This window comes from Brassica napus, chromosome A1, assembly GCF_020379485.1.
Source record: "Brassica napus cultivar Da-Ae chromosome A1, Da-Ae, whole genome shotgun sequence".
Taxonomy (NCBI): domain Eukaryota; kingdom Viridiplantae; phylum Streptophyta; class Magnoliopsida; order Brassicales; family Brassicaceae; genus Brassica; species Brassica napus.
Window position 1 is genome coordinate 12,208,960 of NC_063434.1, and position 18,272 is coordinate 12,227,231.

General features: G+C 34.7%; 4 protein-coding genes across 5 annotated transcripts; 3 read left to right on the forward strand and 1 right to left on the reverse strand.

Moving 5' to 3' along the window:
- The first annotated feature begins 525 nt into the window (after positions 1-525).
- LOC111202327 (protein TIFY 4B-like) lies at positions 526-3,297 on the forward strand. 2 transcript variants are annotated; one of them, XM_022695039.2, is made up of 9 exons: positions 526-812; positions 932-1,071; positions 1,151-1,323; positions 1,694-1,787; positions 1,879-1,975; positions 2,207-2,266; positions 2,481-2,544; positions 2,640-2,839; positions 2,930-3,297. In XM_022695039.2, the coding sequence occupies exons 1-9, from the start codon at positions 695-697 to the stop codon at positions 2,935-2,937; spliced, it is 954 nt and encodes a 317-aa protein (XP_022550760.2). In that variant the 5' UTR covers positions 526-694; the 3' UTR covers positions 2,938-3,297. The 2 variants fall into 2 exon arrangements, with proteins under 2 accessions (XP_022550760.2, XP_022550761.2); XM_022695040.2 differs by having other exon boundaries at positions 531-812; positions 1,697-1,787.
- Positions 3,298-4,075: 778 nt separating this feature from the next.
- On the forward strand, positions 4,076-5,812 carry LOC106369190 (acireductone dioxygenase 2). Its single transcript, XM_013809298.3, has 7 exons — positions 4,076-4,209; positions 4,386-4,497; positions 4,565-4,659; positions 4,943-5,057; positions 5,139-5,263; positions 5,351-5,421; positions 5,526-5,812. Exons 1-7 carry the CDS (start codon positions 4,192-4,194, stop codon positions 5,575-5,577), a joined length of 588 nt encoding a protein of 195 aa, XP_013664752.1. The 5' UTR covers positions 4,076-4,191; the 3' UTR covers positions 5,578-5,812.
- A 5,454-nt stretch (positions 5,813-11,266) lies between these two features.
- On the reverse strand, positions 11,267-12,388 carry LOC106369189 (early light-induced protein 2, chloroplastic). Its single transcript, XM_013809297.3, has 3 exons — positions 12,201-12,388; positions 11,996-12,091; positions 11,267-11,712 (listed from the first exon to the last, which is right to left on the reverse strand). The coding sequence occupies exons 1-3, from the start codon at positions 12,333-12,335 to the stop codon at positions 11,368-11,370; spliced, it is 576 nt and encodes a 191-aa protein (XP_013664751.1). The 5' UTR covers positions 12,336-12,388; the 3' UTR covers positions 11,267-11,367.
- A 4,163-nt stretch (positions 12,389-16,551) lies between these two features.
- LOC106369188 (ATP-sulfurylase 3, chloroplastic) lies at positions 16,552-18,272 on the forward strand. The gene is given in 4 exon segments (NM_001316075.1): positions 16,552-17,057; positions 17,201-17,867; positions 17,958-18,044; positions 18,135-18,272. Coding segments are annotated over 4 exon segments (1,398 nt in total).

Sequence of the window (18,272 nt, forward strand, 5' to 3'; positions counted from 1 at the left end):
CAAGAATAATAGTGGAAGCATATTCTATCACTTACCGTTCAAATCTTTTACGATAAGTCTATTGTTATTCAAACAAGAATTTTTAAAGTTTATTTAAAATCTATTGTTATTAAACTTTAATATTTCATAAAATACTTTGAAATTCACTGACATATTAAGTTGTAAATTTAGAATTTTCAAGTTATTTTTAGAATGTTTAAATATGAATTTTTAGTTAAAATAATACAAATTTTATAGGTTTAGCTAAAATTTTAAAGTTTGACAAAAATCATATCAAATTCTCTAATTCATAAAAGTCATCTAACATTCATTAAAAATCAAATTACTTCAAACTATAGACTGAATACAACCTTATTAAGCTTTTTTTTGTGTGTTTAGATTCGGTTCGGTTATCGTGTTAATAAAATAAAGAAACCAACAATAATAATTGGGATTATAGAAGAAAATACTCAAGTTAGGAAGGCATGATTAGGTTATAAGCATACATAGAAAAGATACAAATCCGACGTGGCAGTCTAGGGAGCTTCGCTAACCATTCCCCCAAACTCGAAGCCCATAGACTCACTATTAGACCCTCATCACTCTTTTTTTCTCTTTCTTCTCTTCTCTCTCTCTCACGCTCTCTCAATTATTTATACCAAAAACGCCACTGCTCTCTCTCCCCGGCGGCGAAGGTGGTTTAAGGCGGAAGGAGATGGAAGGAGGAGTGTCTTCGGCGAAGTCAATACTGGAGAAGCCTCTGAAGCTGCTGACGGAAGAGGACATTTCTCAGCTGACGCGCGAGGATTGCCGCAAATTCCTCAAGGAGAAAGGTTCTCTCATTTCCTCTCTGATTTTTTGTTAAATTAGTTTTTGAATTTCTCTCCTCTCTTTTTCCTCTTTTCTTTATTTCTCTTTCCCCGAGAATGGCGGCTGACACGTGTCGTAACAGGAATGCGAAGACCTTCTTGGAACAAATCCCAGGCGATCCAGCAAGTTCTTTCCCTCAAAGCTCTCTTTGAGCCCGGCGACGACTCCGGCGCCGGCATCCTCCGCAAGATCCTCGTTTCTCACCCTCCAATTCCCTCTCGCGTGAGCTGTTTTCTACTTCGATTTCGCTTCTCTTTCCCGTCCCTTGGTTTTGGTGTGCTGATTTTTTTTATGTTGACAGGTCACAACACCGTCGACTGAGCCAAGCAACGACCTCGGAGCTTGTGGCCAGATTCCTTTTCAGGAAGATGATGGCCCTTCCCTCAGGAGAGATTCCCCCAGATCACCTGAGTTTTCTGGTGGCTCTGCTCACTATCTAGCCGACAAAGACAGCCACATAACACTCTCTCCCAGGTCTACCTTTCTCCGCTTGTAATGTTGTTTAGTTGGTTTAATATCATTTCCCTGAAAAATATATTAAAATGGTGAAGTTGGTCAGAGAGTACTTTGCTTATATATTAATGTTGGTGTTTAGGGGCTTTCTTTTGTTGGTGTTTCCAGATCTTCTTGTTTTTTTCTGAAATGAAATGACTACCTTTCATCATTGCTACTTAATGTTGCTTACTCCACTCGTCAATGTCTTATCTGTTTAGGAACATGAGTTTTAGGTTAGTCCATTTACTGTATAAACCAAAGCTTAATTATATACGGGTCTCGCTATGATGTGCTTCTTGTCATATAAACCAATTTGCTACTCCAATGTTGTTGTCTGTAATATTTCCAGCAGAAGCCCAGCAGAAACAAGTGCGCTGGCTGGGCAATTGACGATATTCTATAGTGGAAAAGTTAATGTATATGATGGTGTACCACCTGAAAAGGTAACATTATTGTGTCCTGCCTAAAAAATGGAAAACCTTGATGGCATGTTTTTTTGATTATGCATCTCTCTCTCTGTACATTGTTTTGCAGGCTCGGTCAATCATGCACTTTGCAGCCAATCCTATTGATTTTCCTGACAGTGGTGTTTTTCCTTCTAGTCGAATGATTTCCAGGCCCGTGAGTAAAGGTACCAAAGCTTTTGTCAGTTGATAGATGGATGTTTCAAACTTGAAATGATTTTGTTTCCATGTGTGTTATCAAACTGGAAAAGTGAATGGACCTGCTTTTCTGACAGATGTTGTACATCTTTGCACCTTTTTGCGCCAGATGTTTATCTAGTTTGAATCCAATTTTCTATTTCTAGATTCAAGTTTCAAACAAATAGATAATTTGATGAAACTGTGATTCCGTTTTGCAGAAAAGATGGTGGAGCATCCTCATTATGGCCTTGAGAAGGCAAATGCTTCTCGTGATTCTGGTACAAAACAGTGCTGGCGCATTACCTTAAAGATATAGAAACCAAATATTTCTAATGATGCTTAAACACCTGCTTTCACTTTACATGCTATGCGTCTCCGTGTTCACTTTAGGCAGATAAATTTGACTTGCTTCTTCTGCTTGATATTATGAACTGGAAATCCTGTTAGGTGTTAACCATAGTAGTTCTTGTGTGTGTTTTGGTCTTTCTGAAGATGCGGAGGGTCAGGCGAACAGAAAAGTGTCGTTGCAAAGATATCGTGAAAAGCGGAACGAGAGGTAGGTACTTCGAAGAAACGATCCAAAAATACTTAGGGGTTATCTCCAAAAGATCGGGGGGATACTAATGTGTGTGTTTTCTTTGCGAGGAGAAGATTGTTTAAGACCAAAAAGGCTCCAGGAGTGGGATCATCTAGCTTGGAGATGTATCTGAACCGTAGTCAGCCACTGATGAACGCTGCTGCATATTCACAAAACCCTAGTGGCGGCACAGGAGGAGAACACCAGTCACCTCAAAACCAGACAAGAAGCCCCAATTTTTCAGTTGATCTGAACTGTGATCTAAACAGTGAAGGTAAGAACTAAGAAGATAATCAATCATATTGAAAATTATAAATGGTTCAAATGATTTTCCGTCAAAGCTCTCATCGATTGTGTTTTCTAGATATCTAACACGATGCTTAAAAGCCGGGTTAAGCTCAATACACGAAGGAGAGGAACAGTTGATGTTCTTTTTTGAAAAAAGTGCCGTGTACAAGAAGGGATAAAAAAGCAGACAAGGAATGTTCATTGTATGGAAGAAACATGGCTTAAGAATGAGCTGGAGGAGAAGTCTTGTGATCTCGATTATCTGTTTTCTTTTTGTTGTTGTTTTGTTTTGGGTCTGTAGTTTTGAGTTAGGTTAGTGACGGGAATGTTCTTTGTTTCAACATAGAGGCAAAGAGAGAGTGAGAGAATGGCTGGGGGATTTTTCTTCCGGTCTGTATTATGTAAATGTTGACGCTTCTGAAAATGAGACCTCTTTTTTTTTTATTTGATACCAAAACTTTTGAGTTTCCATTGCTACCAGAGCCGGTCTTTGACTACAAACACGCTCATGAACACACGAGATTGGGGGTTTAGTAGGTTTGTTAAATATTTTGGGGCCAAAATTTCATATTAGTCCTCAAAATCAGTTGACTTAGTTTTGTAAAATTTATGTATAAATGTCTCAGGTTTGAAGCATGGACACGACTTCTTCTCCTTTCTTTATGACCATGAATCCTTCTAATTATTGATAATGTTTAATTCATCGATATGCAAGTATGTATCATGTTCTTTTTTTTCTCAAAGATTCTGTTCATGCCAAACAATTTAATATGTAGAAAAAAAAATCCATAAATTACTTCTTTTCAAATGTGCATAAAGTCTAATATATACATTTCTACTATATAAAAAGAACTAAATTGGAGGTTCCTAAACTATGCCACGTCACCAAAAATATTTAGAGCCAATCAATGTTACACATCAGCATGTCAATTAACTAAATTAAGTTGATTCAGTTTTACTGAATTAACTTTTGTGTTTGAATCTTCTTAGAATTAGAATAGGTTTTGTTGAAAAAGAAAAAGAAGTAATGCAAAATTGTGATAAGGACACCATATGGTATGAGGTCATTTTATTTGTTTATTTTAAGGCATGAATGAGAGAGAAATTCAATCAAATCGACTGTTGTCATGTGTGATTATTTTTTTTTTTATCTCCAAACAACGATGGATATGGTCGGAAACGCATCTCTAGGGTTGACACATGATGAGGGGTAGTATAGTCTTTTACTTAAGAAACCAAACCCATGTCTCTCTCTTTATATTTTTCCCTTAATTTGAAAAAGAAGATATTCATTCTATTCGCGTGGTTTCGACGACGAAGAAGGAACAACGCATAACGATGGGTGAAGCCGTGAAGGTATCATCCTCTTTCTCCTCCGCTTTTGATTTTTCTCGCCGATTGTTTTCCGGTTAGGTTCCGGTTTTAGCGATTCGTTGATTCGATTCTACCATTCTGGATAAATCAATCGACGATTTCTCAATCTGTTTGTGGGGTTTAGCATCAAAAATGATGTATTTCTTGTGTTGGTAAAGGATGGAAGAGAAGAAGTGATTCAGGCTTGGTACATGGATGATAGCCAAGATGATCAGCGACTTCCTCACCACAAGGATCCTAAAGAGTTTATCTCTCTCGACAAACTTGCAGGTTTGTGTGTCTTTATTAATATGTGCTGCTTCTTACATCTCTTCTCTCATGTAATGTTGCTGTGCAGAGCTTGGAGTCCTTAGCTGGAGACTTGATGCTGATAACTACGAAACCGATGAGGAGTTGAAAAAGATCCGCGAGTCTCGTGGTTACTCCTACATGGTTTGTGATTCCGACCCCTTTATCTGATAATTGAGTGCTAAATGTTTGATTTTGATAAGGACACACACCTCAGAGAGATGTTTAGCTGCTCAAGCCTTATCTATAGGTCTACCATATCTAGTGGCCTAAAGGCTGAATTTAACAAATTATATTATAAAGTTGAGTAGTGAGCACTTAGTGAAAGGGTGAGTTTATAATTAAGGATGTCTTGGCAGATTGTTTAAAGGGTAGATTTTTTTTCTGGAACAAGACGAGTAGTTTTACAGCTTTGAGTTTGATTCAGGACTTTTGTGAGGTATGCCCAGAGAAGCTTCCAAATTATGAAGAGAAAGTAAAGAGCTTCTTCGAGGAACATCTCCACACTGATGAAGAGATCCGTTACTGCGTTGCAGGAAGTGGTACGTGCCTTCTTTTTATTGGCTACTTTACTTTAAAAAAAAATATGTCACTCCTCAATCTTTAATTTCCTTGGAAAAAAGGCTACTTTGATGTGAGGGATCGCAACGAAGCTTGGATCAGAGTTTGGGTGAAGAAGGGAGGAATGATAGTCTTGCCTGCTGGAATTTATCATCGCTTCACCGTGGATTCTGACAACTATATCAAGGTTTGCATAAACTACTACATACGTGCTTGTCATTTATCATATATGTTTTTTGGTTACTTAGAAAATTGAAAACTCTGGTTCATACAGGCAATGCGTCTTTTCGTGGGTGAACCGGTGTGGACACCATACAATCGTCCACACGACCATCTTCCTGCAAGGTACATATGCCATGTTTTCCAACTCATCGAAAGCACTAACTCTGTGCTTTTTCTCTTATGCGAACATTACAATAACAAGAAAACTTTATTGGTTTTGTCTGCAGGAAAGAATATGTCGATAACTTCGTGAAGAAAGCCATTAACGCCTCTGCTTAGAGAGCGCGCTCTCTCTCCTGCTTCCAAAAAAGAGAGGTTCTATAATAAACTTGGCCTACAATAAAGAGAGATCTTGAATCTATAATATGCATGTGGAGAATGATGGCTTTGGTATGCATGTGTTGTATACTTATTAATAACACTCTGTTCGTCTTTATTTACAATCTTTGCCGTGTCCGTTTTACGATAAATTGTATCGACTCAGTTTGATCATATATTTTCCTGCGTACGTTTCTTTGTGAGCTGTGTTCAACTAAGGGAAAATAATAAGAGTTGTTTATTGCTGTGTGGGTAATATAATGAGCCTTATTATACATGTCAAATGTATTCTCTTGTTTGTGAAAACCAACAATTTAAAAAAGAGAATTTTGCTAAAAGAAACAAAAAAACTTATACATTGTTCTTTTAAATCATTTTAGGGGTTTTTGTCCACTCAGAATTAATTGTAACTAGATATTGACCCGCGTTGAAACGCGGTTATATTTTTTTTCATTTTAGTTATAAAATCGATAATCAAAATTATTGTTAATTCAAAATATTAGATTAGATATTTGCTTGTTTGGATTTGTGTCACTATTGCGGAAACATTTATGGCTGAGAAATTTAGTCTAAACCGATGGATCATGTCCTGTTTGACTTGCGGATCGATTTATTTTTAAAATATGAATTGCGAGTGCGGTTAAAATTATTTTAGGCGGGACATGTACCACCAACCCGCAAATTTCTAAAAATATTTTCGTTGAAATATATTAAATATTACAAATATTTATATTATTTTGATTTTAAATATATTAGTTAAATAATTTTAAGCTAAATAATTAAAATATATATTTTATATTTAATAATACTGGCAGATCCTGCTGGTTACCAACATTTTTTTGCGGGTTATGCGGTTATAAATTTGTTACTTTGCAAATTACGCGGATCAGGTTTTATCCTCAACCCATTCCTAAGATCAATCTTACCCGATTTTGTAACAATCATTATATATGTTGATAATTAAGATTTATTGTAACGAATATATAATCTATTCTTTTAATTTAGGTTTCATAGCCTTTACAAATATCCATAAATGAATAAGCTTCAGATGATTTTTTTAATTTGAACGCTTGAGGTGTTGTTGTGAACTTGTGATTAGAAAAATGCAATCGAGCGTTGTCTATATATAATGTTTATGGTTAGGTTTGCTGTAGCTTAAGGATTCCTTATTATGTGGGATAATATTTTGTAATCTTCGAGGCTATCATCGAATTCTAATTGTTTTTTAAATAGTTTGTTATTAATTATTAGTAAATAGATTGTTATCTTCGAGGCTATTTTTAAGTCTAACAAAGAATCAATCAACTTAGATTCAGTTAACATATAGCACAAAAATAAGGTGTAAAAAGAGTTAGCGTATCTAGTCTGTTATAGAAGCAAAGAGGAACCAAACATATACATGTTCCTTGTGTGCTGATATGATGTCGATAAGAAAAAAATATAAATCAACTTAGAGCAAAGTTTCATCTATAGTAAAAGAGGTCCAAGTGAGAGTTATTGTATGTGCTAATAAATTAAAAAAAATACAATCGGTCTACTTTAATTTTAATAGAACATAATTCGTTTGGTTTACTTATAATAGAGTAGATTGTTGGTTTAATTTAAGTTGTCCGGTTTTAATGTAATAATAGTGTCTAATATAATTATATTGTAACTAACTCAGATATGGTCCAAAAATTAAGTAATATAGTAACAAACTTGAAACAGTCCAAAATTTAAATGACAACTTTAATGGTAGATAAATTTAGGACTCTATTTTAATAGAGTAGATGGTAATCTCATTTTGATCCTCTAATTATACAATTTAAAAACTTCTAAAAATAAATTAGTTTCAAACATATTTTCAGTATTAATTTTTTTCTTTTTCTTTTATTTTTTAATAATTTTTTAAGTTACTAAGAACATCATATCTTTCGTGGTTATGTTTCCGCTAGAGTTTTTCATCTTCATATTTTTTATATAATAAATCACAAGTCATGTAACCAACAAATTTCTGACGCATAACATTTATTTACCAAAAATAAGTATCAACAGGTTCAGATTTAAAAAAAAACATATCAACTATATATTCCATCATGTCACGAGATCTATAACTTCCAAGCAATTAATTTAAAAATTTATTCTCCTTCTTTTTTTTTCCATTTTTCTTTGTTTTAAATGTAGCAAAAAATTGAATCTATACAAATTTATGTTTGGCCTTTATTGAGATTGATTTTATTTCCTTCTCAAATTACTACGTTCTAATTCTTCTCAATTCTCTTTGCATTATTTAATTTGAAGATGGTTACATTTCTACTATAAATCTTCAAAAAAACTAAGTGTTTTGTCTGCAACTTGGTAAGAGTAAGTATATCTGATTCTGCTATATATGAATTGAGTTTTTACGTTTGTTATGGTTTGACAAGTTTACAAATATGGCTTTATAGCATAACATATTCTTATAATCTGTGTACGAGTCTATTATATACAAATTAATTAATATATATTTTGTACTTTGAAGTTTCAGGTTAGTGATGACTGCACTTGAAAGGGATGGAGAAGAATACCAAAACGCAAGTTAAAAAAAAAAATCCCAAGATATGTTTTTTTATATTCAATAGGACATTTTTTTCTTTTTACTGGGCATCAGATTGCAAAACTTTCGAATAAATACTTTCAGTAAAAGTTTAATGTTTTTTATTATTTATTTTAGTTTTAGTTTTAATTTTATTTTATTAAAAATAAATAGATTTATATTTTTTTAAAGACTTATAAACTAAACTAAACGAATCATATATAATATTTAACTATTTTTTTATTTGTTGGTATTTATTTATTATTTTTATATAAATATTGCTTCCAAACATGTATTTCTGAAACATCGTAATAATCCATTTAACGTTATAACCTATTTTGTTTCAATGCGACACCTCTAATTTTAGCTTTTAGTTTATCCAACTCTCGAGAAATATGACAAATAAATATTTAGTTTTGATAGAAATTTTTTAAAATTCAACATTTACCAAAAAAAGCTAATTTTAATGCAAACAAAATTGGCCTGTGTATTGCACGGAATGATAATACTAGTTTAATTATAATTTAGAAACTAAATAATAAAAAAAAAAAAAATTTGAAAGCACCGTAGCCTATGGTTAAAGTTTAAAGGCTTCTACACTCAGGTTTGGAGTTCGAACCCCAGACTATGCAATTTTTTGCAGATTACAGGAAATTCAGGTTTCAAGTCCCGGAGAAGAGCGATTTATTAATGCAGACTACACAAAAAAAAGGTTTCCAAGGAAGCTTCAACATGGTGCAAGTAAATCTGGTCAGGAATGGATCTTCATAGGACGGCTCTGATAATGCAGTTAGGCATAGATCTTCATAAGGCATGTAGTATTGTCAGTTGTCGATTGTCTATGTAATCTTTCTCATAAATATAATGTCATAATAAATCAACGTAAAAAAAAGCAAAAAATAAACTAATGACAGAGTGACACCATTAAAATGAGTCTCTTCAACTTTGTCAAAAGGTTTTTCTTCAACAATCGTCTCTCTTTCTTTCCTCTCCATTTTCTATTTTCTTCATTATTATTATTGTTAGAAACGTGTCGAGAATCTCCCAGCTCAGAGCGCTCTAAGACTCCAACTGGTGATGAAGAAAACAAATTGTAACAAATGTTTTGTTCCTCGAAATTTATACCAATTAGGTTAAGTTTTTGGTCAAATTATTGATAAGTAGATCCTACTATTTTCCTCTAAATTCCTCATAGAAGAATGAATTTATAAAGACTAAATTCCCTCTGCAATTCTGATGAGGAATCAAATGTACAAAAATTTCTATCTTTTACTTTTTCAGTTCCTTAAATGAAAATTTATTTTTCATTTTATTCATTTTTCTATTAATCTGGTGGTCACCAATCAAAGCCTAAATGAAAAAATCGAAAAAACGTTCGTCTTTTTTTACTCATTTCCATGAAACTTTGAAGGGGTAATTTCTGTTATCATCGTCGAGGTTTTCTTTTTGATGTGTCTTGGTTCACTGGCGAGTGTAAAGTCGGTGTCACTTCTCTCGTTCCTCATTCCTCATTTTTCTTTTTCTTTCTCATTCCTTTTTCCTATTTCTTTCTTATCGGTTATAAACCACCTTGTTATTTTCATAGGCGAAAATTAATTATTCAACATGGAACAAGCTTTCCTTCACTGGTGGTGATCATTAGGTTTTTCCCTTATGTTCTTCTTCCATCGCGGTTCCTCCTTTACCAAAAATTAAAAGTTAAGAGTTTTGAGATTTCTTTTTTTAATTTTATTTGTGTTTGTTTTTGTTGATGTACATATACAGTTTAAATTGCACACAATTAACTATTATAATCTAAGAGGCTGATTCACATTCAGAGATTTGAATTCCTCTCTCTTTTTTTTGTTTTGTTTAGTTGAATTTCTATGAATTTGAGATGTTGATATTTGTGCATGTTCTGTGTATATTTTCACATGTAAAAAAGATCAATTTAGTTAATGGTAGGACTTAGTATGCGGTATTATTTGATAGTGTTCAAATTGAAAATCAACTTATATGTTGTTTAAAATCAGAACTTGAATGCCTAATATGTTTGATGTTGTTAGCAAATGTGAGGTTGAGTTTGAGTTTGATTGCCTATTAGGTTCTATGGTCTTGGCATATTTGTGTCATGTTGTTTTGTGGTTCAATACAATTTGTTTTTCATTTTGGATGTATATGAATTCCTTTAACGAAATCTTTATTTTCATGGTTTATAGGAATAACTTACGAATTGTCAAAACACATAATTGAAGAAAAATTTGAATTTCTTGTTGATAAGATTAACAACAGATGCAAATTGACGATTCTAAAGATATTGAAGATGGTTCTTAAAGAGTACAACGAAGTGTCGAAAGACTCTGTCTTTGGTATTATTGTGGCAATCAATGAACACAATCTTGGATATCAGGGAAGGTTATTCACAGCTTCATATACAAACAACTAATTAGTTTCAAGCTACACGAGTTATGGTTTCTGTTAGCAAGGAGGTCTATTTGGTTTTCGATAATGTCATATTGTGACTGGACTCAAATGCAAAGAAGAACCCAATATAGACTTTGAAAATTAAAAGGATGATAAGGGGTTATGGAGTAGGATGCTTATGTGAAATGGAATGATCAACATAAGACAACTAAGGAGGAGCACCTTAAAGTCCGTAACAAAGTGTTTATTTTTGGACATGGTGAGCCTAGTGTATATGTGTGTTATACATGAATTGGTCACTGCTAAGGATGACAAGATGTATATCTCTTATGTTTGGTAAATAAGATGTATCTTTGGGGTCTTCATGTTTATGATGAGCTAAATGCATCAATACTCAAAGCAAAGAAAAATGTGCATCTGAAGAATAATTAAATGTTGGAAGGATTTTTCTATGTATTTTAGATTTGGCTTATGGAAGCGAACCCAAACATTGATACTTTGTTGGGTAAAAAGATCAGGCATCATCAAATTGAGATGTCGGAATTGGATAGGAGCTGAAAAAATATCCTATCACGATATCAAATACACAAAATACGGCTGAACCTGGATGAACTCGGTTAAACCATGACTCAAAGACTTATTCGGTTCGGTTGCTGGCCCAGTTTTTAAAGCATTGAGGTTTTTCAGATCATATTAAAAACAAAACTTTGATTTACTTATTATCCTCCAAATTCTCCCTTAAAACATAGCTAAAGGGTAACACAAGAAATGCAAAAAAGAAGAAAAAAAAAGACTTAGACAAGAGTCCCGCCTTTGACGTACTCAGTGAAAGCCAAGGCCACGAGGCCGAGCATGGCGAATCGACCATTCCATAGCTCGGCATCTGACGTCATAAACCCTTTGGATTTTGACTCTGCCCTTATTCCCTTGAACAATGGAATCATCGATGCCAACGTTAGCAACGCCGTTGTTCCTAGAAACCATCCGACTCCACCGTCGGAGATTTGAGCAAACATGTTCTCTCCCTTCGAAAGCTCCACCGCAATCGCCGCTACGAACCCTACCATAGCGAGTCTCCCGTTTATTCTTTCGGGCGCTGGACCGCTAAACGCTAAAAGATCACCAAACTTCGTACTCACCTATAAAACAATTGACAAATCATTCAACCCACACTTGCATAATGAAATTATAATGATATTATAATGATATTATCGTGTTAACGATTTTTATTCCTTTATTTTTTTGATAACCAAGATTAATCTCTGAAGTCTACCGTATGATATTCTTGCTATTTAATATTCATTTAACCATGACTAAAACACAATACAGAATTCGAACTATATGTGGTCTCCAAAATCTAATATAAATTCTTCGACCCCCATGAGTTGATTATGATATTAATGACTGATCATTAGATCATACCTTAGGCTTGCTAAGTGGTGGAGGAGAATACAACGGCGTCTGAGGTGGAGTGGCCGAGGTTGAAGGCAGAGGAGATTCTTCCTTGATAGGATCGTCCTTAAGAAAGGGTAAACGCAACGAATGGTCAGAATTAAAAAAAAAAGTCAAACAAGTAACGTAGGGAAGATTTGCTGTATAATAGGATGCACTGTAATTACGTATGTACCTGAGCCATGCACCTGACTCCCACCAAAGGATTTCTAGTGGAGAAGACTTGGTTTGTGGTTCTGATGTTGCGAGAGCCCAATCCACCGGAAGGAGCGGCGAACACTGACAGCATGCTAAACGACGCCGTTGCCATTTCTGATTAGGTTTGAATGATGGAGTAGGAAGAGAAGTAGTGAATGAGATAGACTCAGGATCATCTTATTTATAGAGTGGGTGAAGGTGAAATGAAAGGTCCAGTATTTTTCTAAAATTTTATTTATTTATTTTATATGGAATGTTTATTTTCTTTTTATTGTACTATCATGATGCCACCACAGTTGGGAGAAAAATAGGAATGAAATCATTTATTTTTGAAAACAGGAATGAAATCCTTTATTTTTGAAAACAGGAATGAAATCATTTGACTAAGAAGAAAATTTGAAACCATTGAATTCTGAGCTAAATCTCGATGTTCCTACTAAAGAGATATTTTCCATCCTTATTTAGTTATTCTATACGTGAAATCGTAGAAGTAAAAATAATATACATGCATTTGAATTTGAACGTTAAACAAATAAAAACACGTAGGAAATAAAATTTGAAAAAGAAGTGGGGGATCTGGAAGAAGCCACGTCTAGTTGAAAAGTGAAATCGAATTGACGACGTGCTTGCTTCATCCCACACACAAACATCTTACTTGTCGTTTTAGTATTGGCCAAGGCACGTAAAAAGATTTATCCTACAGTACTGAAAACAAAAGCGTCACAAAATTTCACTCTCGAATGTTTTTGTTTCTGGTAGTTTTGAACGAGAGAGGTCGCATTCATTTTTGTATGGAGTTGGAACTTACTTAACTTCATTATGGCAGACCCATGATGACTCATTTTGGTCTTTTCTGTTTCCCATTTACAGCTGCGTGCCCAAATCTCCTACGTGCACTGTCTTATACCTTAATAATTAAGAACACAATTTTTTATAAATTGAACAATATTTGAAGGGAAATTAGACCCAATAACAAAAAAAAATGCAAATTCACTAACTACACAAAACCATCCCCCCTCTCCTACTTTCTCTTTCTATTTCTCTCTACCCTTTCTCTACAAACGTAATTTCCAATTTTTTGGTTATTGGCAAAATAAGCCCATATTTGAAGTATCACCCATAAAGTTTAATATTTTGCCAAAAATCTCAATCACTGTACATATGGTATACACATTGAAATAATTAGATATCCTGCTAAGATACTTCTTAGCTCTTATCCGAATTTCAATCATTTTGTTAAGCATGAATTGTTTAATTAGTTACATGTTATAGTTTCTAATGCTTGCTTCAACATCAAATACGAAAGAATTATGACCATATATTTTTAGAGTGTTTAGAGTTTAAGGCTATGAATAAGCCGTGCTCGTTTGCATGAGTGACATGAGATCAAAAATATTGTTCGTTTCCTTGTTGTAGGTCCTGCGATTTACGATTTGCGAAGAACTTTTGTTTGTAAAGACTCCAAAGAAGGTTTTAGCAAAGCCGAACAATAAGGCTCTGAGGCCCATAAGCCAAATAACGTTTAAAGATAGTAACCTAATAAGCACGGAAAAGACAAGAACACACAAAAGCATTTGTCTTTGAGTGAAAGAACTTTGCTTGTAAAGACTTGATATAAAGAGTGTGATTCTAGTAGATTCTGAGATGAGAAATAATGGAAGCCTAAACTTATTAAAAAAACCCTCCCCCTCGGTGTCAAGATTTTTTTTTTTCTTACTTTGCTCTCTTTTCTTAGTTCAAGTAGTTTGTTCTTTTCAGTTTACGAACGTATGACACCTGAGTGAAAATGAGTCAGAGTTTATGCTAAATTAAGAGACTATTATTACATTTAAACATCACAAAGTTAGTTCTTGTAAAATAGCAATTGAGTTGCAGAAAAATATCTGAAACTTATAGTTGCCGCTTGTGAGCTTAAGGTTTATGATACTCTTTCAAAAATTAAAGTCATTGAACAACTTCATTAACTTGTTTTTAACACTATCTTTTTATCTTATTAGAATTGTTTGAAACTATTCCATTATACAAAAATCGACCTACAAAGAGAAAGCTAATGACTTTTTTTGCATAAAATGTGGAGATAATCTTTAATACATTAGTGAGATATCATGAAGTTTTTATTTTAGAGTTTGAAGTAAATATGTAGATTTTCCCGCATCAAAATTAGCACTCAGACTTCTATACCTTTTATGCTGATACAACAATTCTCATAATTTGTATATGCTTCCTATTGTCTTTGTCAATTCTGTTTAGTGTTCATTTTAGGAAAAGCTAAGATGAACAAATTGGAAAAAATGAAAGTAAAAGACGAACCAAAACAGCCCAAAACTCTAAAACGGAATATTAGAGCTAGAAAACAAAACACCAAAAACACAAAAGCCCAAAAAACTCTTAAGAATCCGGTGCTAAAAACAAAAAACTTCTTTAGTTATTGTCGTTGCTGCAACAATGCATCAGATCCATCAATACCATTCAGAAGACCAGTTTTAACTCTCTGCGTACTATTACAATGATTTCCAATGAAAAATATCTCTAACTAAATCTAAAGAACACCAAATTATTACAGATGCAGCTGGAAACCACCAACGAAACACCACCACCTTCAAATCTGTCAAATTGAGAACTAAATCCACACATAAAGCTTCACCATATATAACATACAATAGTTTTTTAACTATCATATTAAATCAAATTCTCTGAAAATGAGTAAAAACAAATAAAAACAAAATGTTAGAGCTTAAAAGCAACATACGTTGACCGACAGAAGCAACAAGCTCTAGGACTGCATCTGGGATAATTCGGTGTTAGCCCATGACATTCTCTTTTTCAATTATCCTTACGGCCCATGAGTGTATATGAGGGTAGGTCGACCCTCTGAATTCTTATTTGCACATGTTGAACGTGAACTCCTTAAACCACCAATAAACTGGCTCAACTACGACATTTTCCATGCTTTTTACAAGATGGAGCATATTGTCGTCTATTAAATATATTATTTGGTTAAATTTATTTGTTGTAAAGGGTGGACACATGATTTCGCCGTCAAAAAAGAAAGAAAGAAGTCGACAAAAACAAAGAAATCAGATATGATTTGCACCTGTACACGTAGTTTCCTGGTAGCTCAGGTCAACAAGGTCAAGTCAAAAGTGATGAGCTCTTCATAATGAGTCGACAAAAATGTGATTTAACAAATACAGCATTAATACTACCCAAATAGAGGCACCTTTTCTTGAACCGGATTTTTTTTTCTAATGAAGATATACTATATTATATAAGTGAAACTTTAACTAGACAAATAAGAATATTGGTGATGATATCACATGGACCTTCACGTGATTCTAATATTCAATTTTGCCTGGTTGGTCGTCAGATAGTGCTGGTGGAACCTCGACGGATTTTTGGATAAAATTCGATTATACGTACCAATACCATTGGGGTCCTAACTCATTAGTATTATTTTTTTAAATTGTTTGTCTTGCCAAATAAAAATTTATATGGTTTGTATTAAGACTGGACAAATTAGTTTTTTTTTTTTTTTTGCTAAATAGACAAATTAGTTGGAATCAAAATACCATACCGAATTTAAACAAGAGATCATAAATTTCCACGTTCAAAAAATAATATAAATTTCTAACAATATTTTTAATATTTTAAGTATTCCAAATGAAAATCAAATATAGATCCAAAGCATAATGTACATTCAAAAAAATATATTTCTTGTATTAGTTTAAATTTAAAAATTTAAATTATATTCATCAGTTCAAAATTTTAATTAGTTTAATGAAAATATCAAAACTATTTGAAGTTATCTGAAATTATTATTTAAATCATCCAAAATTATTTTAAAATATTAATACTAAATGAAATTTAACTTTAGTCTATATTTTAATTATTCAAAAAATTGAAATAATATGTTGTTTATTTTTTTTATTCCTTGATTTTCAGTTTTTTATCCGAATTAACAAAAATATATATTAAATTTGAAAAATATCCAATTTTTTAAAAAAATCTATATATATTTATAATAATATAAAATTTTAAAACAAAAACGCTAACCAAACAATAACGGACAGATAAATACTCATGCTATACTATCACATTTTTTGAAATGGTCGATAAAAACTGAACGTGGTAGAAAGGAACAAGTGTCCAGGTACATTTGCAAAAGAGTCCTTAAAGTAATCAGATTGGTCTTTAAAAAGAGCCTCCATACTCGCACTTCTACTTCCACTTCAAAACAGAATCAACTATCCAATTCTCTCTCTCTCTCTCTCTCCCTCCATTAGAGAAAAGCTTGAACCAAAGCAAATTCACATTTTAATTCTCCTTCAATGGCCTCCATGTCCACCGCCTTCCCCAAAACAACTCCTTTCCTCTCTCATCCTCTCGCCAAATCCGATTCCCTGATCGCAACCACCGTTTCATTTCCCTCCAGCTCGAGATCTCGCAGCCTCCGAAGAGCCACCCTCCGCGTACGATCCGCGCTGATCGAGCCAGACGGCGGGAAGCTGATGGAGCTTGTGGTCCCGGAGCCGCGACGAAGGGAGAAGAAGCACGAGGCGGCGGATTTGCCGAGAGTGAAACTTACGGCGATCGATTTACAGTGGATGCACGTGTTGAGCGAAGGCTGGGCAAGTCCGCTTAGAGGGTTTATGAGGGAAGCTGAGTTCCTTCAAACTCTTCATTTCAATTCGCTTCGTCTCGACGACGGATCCGTCGTCAATATGTCTGTACCTATCGTTCTTGCCATCGATGATGAACAGAAAGCCCTCATCGGAGAATCGAAACGTGTCGCGCTTGTTGATTCCGATGATAATCCAATCGCTATTCTCAGCGAGTAAGTTCATCCCTCCCTGTTAATCTTGATCTGATGTGGCTTTGGGCTTCGGCCCAGAACCATCTGATATTAAAAGAAAAAATTGAAGCCCTTTATAGTTTGCTTTAACAAATATATGTGCTTGTTTGTTTTGGTTTCCTCAGCATTGAGATATACAAACATCCCAAAGAGGAAAGAATAGCTAGAACGTGGGGCACGACCGCACCGGGCTTGCCTTATGCAGAAGAGGCGATAACCAATGCTGGAAACTGGCTCATTGGTGGTGACCTTGAGGTTCTTGAGCCTGTCAAGTACAACGACGGGCTTGACCGTTTCAGGCTTTCGCCATTCGAACTCCGGAAAGAGCTTGAGAAACGTGGCGCGGATGCTGTCTTTGCGTTCCAGCTCAGGAACCCTGTTCACAACGGACACGCCCTTCTCATGACTGACACTCGCCGGAGACTGCTTGAGATGGGTTACAAGAACCCGATCCTTTTGCTTCATCCACTTGGAGGGTTCACCAAGGCGGATGATGTTCCTCTAAGCTGGCGAATGAAACAGCACGAGAAGGTGCTAGAGGACGGTGTTCTTGATCCGGAGACGACTGTGGTTTCCATATTCCCATCTCCTATGCTTTACGCTGGTCCAACTGAAGTGCAGTGGCATGCAAAGGCTAGGATCAATGCTGGTGCTAACTTCTACATTGTGGGTAGAGATCCAGCCGGAATGGGTCACCCTGTCGAGAAACGTGATCTGTATGATGCTGATCACGGGAAGAAAGTACTAAGCATGGCTCCTGGACTCGAACGGCTCAACATTCTCCCTTTCAGGGTATATTTAAATCTGCATACTCAACCTCGGTATCTCCTTCAAAGATTTAAGGCTTTTGAGTTCTGATTTTTCTGGTTTCGATCTATTTAGGTTGCTGCGTACGATAAGACACAAGGCAAGATGGCCTTCTTTGATCCATCGAGGGCTCAAGACTTCTTGTTCATCTCTGGCACTAAGGTAACTACAACTTCTCAGACTCATTGAGACATAATAGAGTACAGAGTGTTCTGTTTCTGATTAAAACTTGAATTTGGTTTGGTTCTATAGATGCGAGGACTGGCAAAGAACAAAGAAAGCCCACCAGATGGATTTATGTGCCCCGGAGGCTGGAAAGTGCTTGTTGATTACTACGATAGTTTGAGTCTATCCGGAAATGCCAGACTCCTGGAAAAGGTTCCGGTTTAA

What these genes read in the sequence shown, in the direction of transcription:
- LOC111202327 (XM_022695039.2), top strand. Translation starts at nt 695, where the DNA reads ATGGAAGGAGGAGTGTCTTCGGCGAAGTCAATACTGGAGAAGCCTCTG. An exon ending in CACATAACACTCTCTCCCAG is followed by an intron (nt 1,324 to 1,693) that starts GTCTACCTTTCT and finishes TAATATTTCCAG; the next exon opens with CAGAAGCCCAGCAGAAACAA. An exon ending in AAATGCTTCTCGTGATTCTG is followed by an intron (nt 2,267 to 2,480) that starts GTACAAAACAGT and finishes GTCTTTCTGAAG; the next exon opens with ATGCGGAGGGTCAGGCGAAC.
- LOC106369190 (XM_013809298.3), top strand. An exon ending in CTCGTGGTTACTCCTACATG is followed by an intron (nt 4,660 to 4,942) that starts GTTTGTGATTCC and finishes AGTTTGATTCAG; the next exon opens with GACTTTTGTGAGGTATGCCC. An exon ending in CACGACCATCTTCCTGCAAG is followed by an intron (nt 5,422 to 5,525) that starts GTACATATGCCA and finishes TTTTGTCTGCAG; the next exon opens with GAAAGAATATGTCGATAACT.
- LOC106369189 (XM_013809297.3), bottom strand. Translation starts at nt 12,335, where the DNA reads ATGGCAACGGCGTCGTTTAGCATGCTGTCAGTGTTCGCCGCTCCTTCC. An exon ending in GAGTCAGGTGCATGGCTCAG is followed by an intron (nt 12,092 to 12,200) that starts GTACATACGTAA and finishes CCCTTTCTTAAG; the next exon opens with GACGATCCTATCAAGGAAGA. An exon ending in CACCACTTAGCAAGCCTAAG is followed by an intron (nt 11,713 to 11,995) that starts GTATGATCTAAT and finishes ATTGTTTTATAG; the next exon opens with GTGAGTACGAAGTTTGGTGA.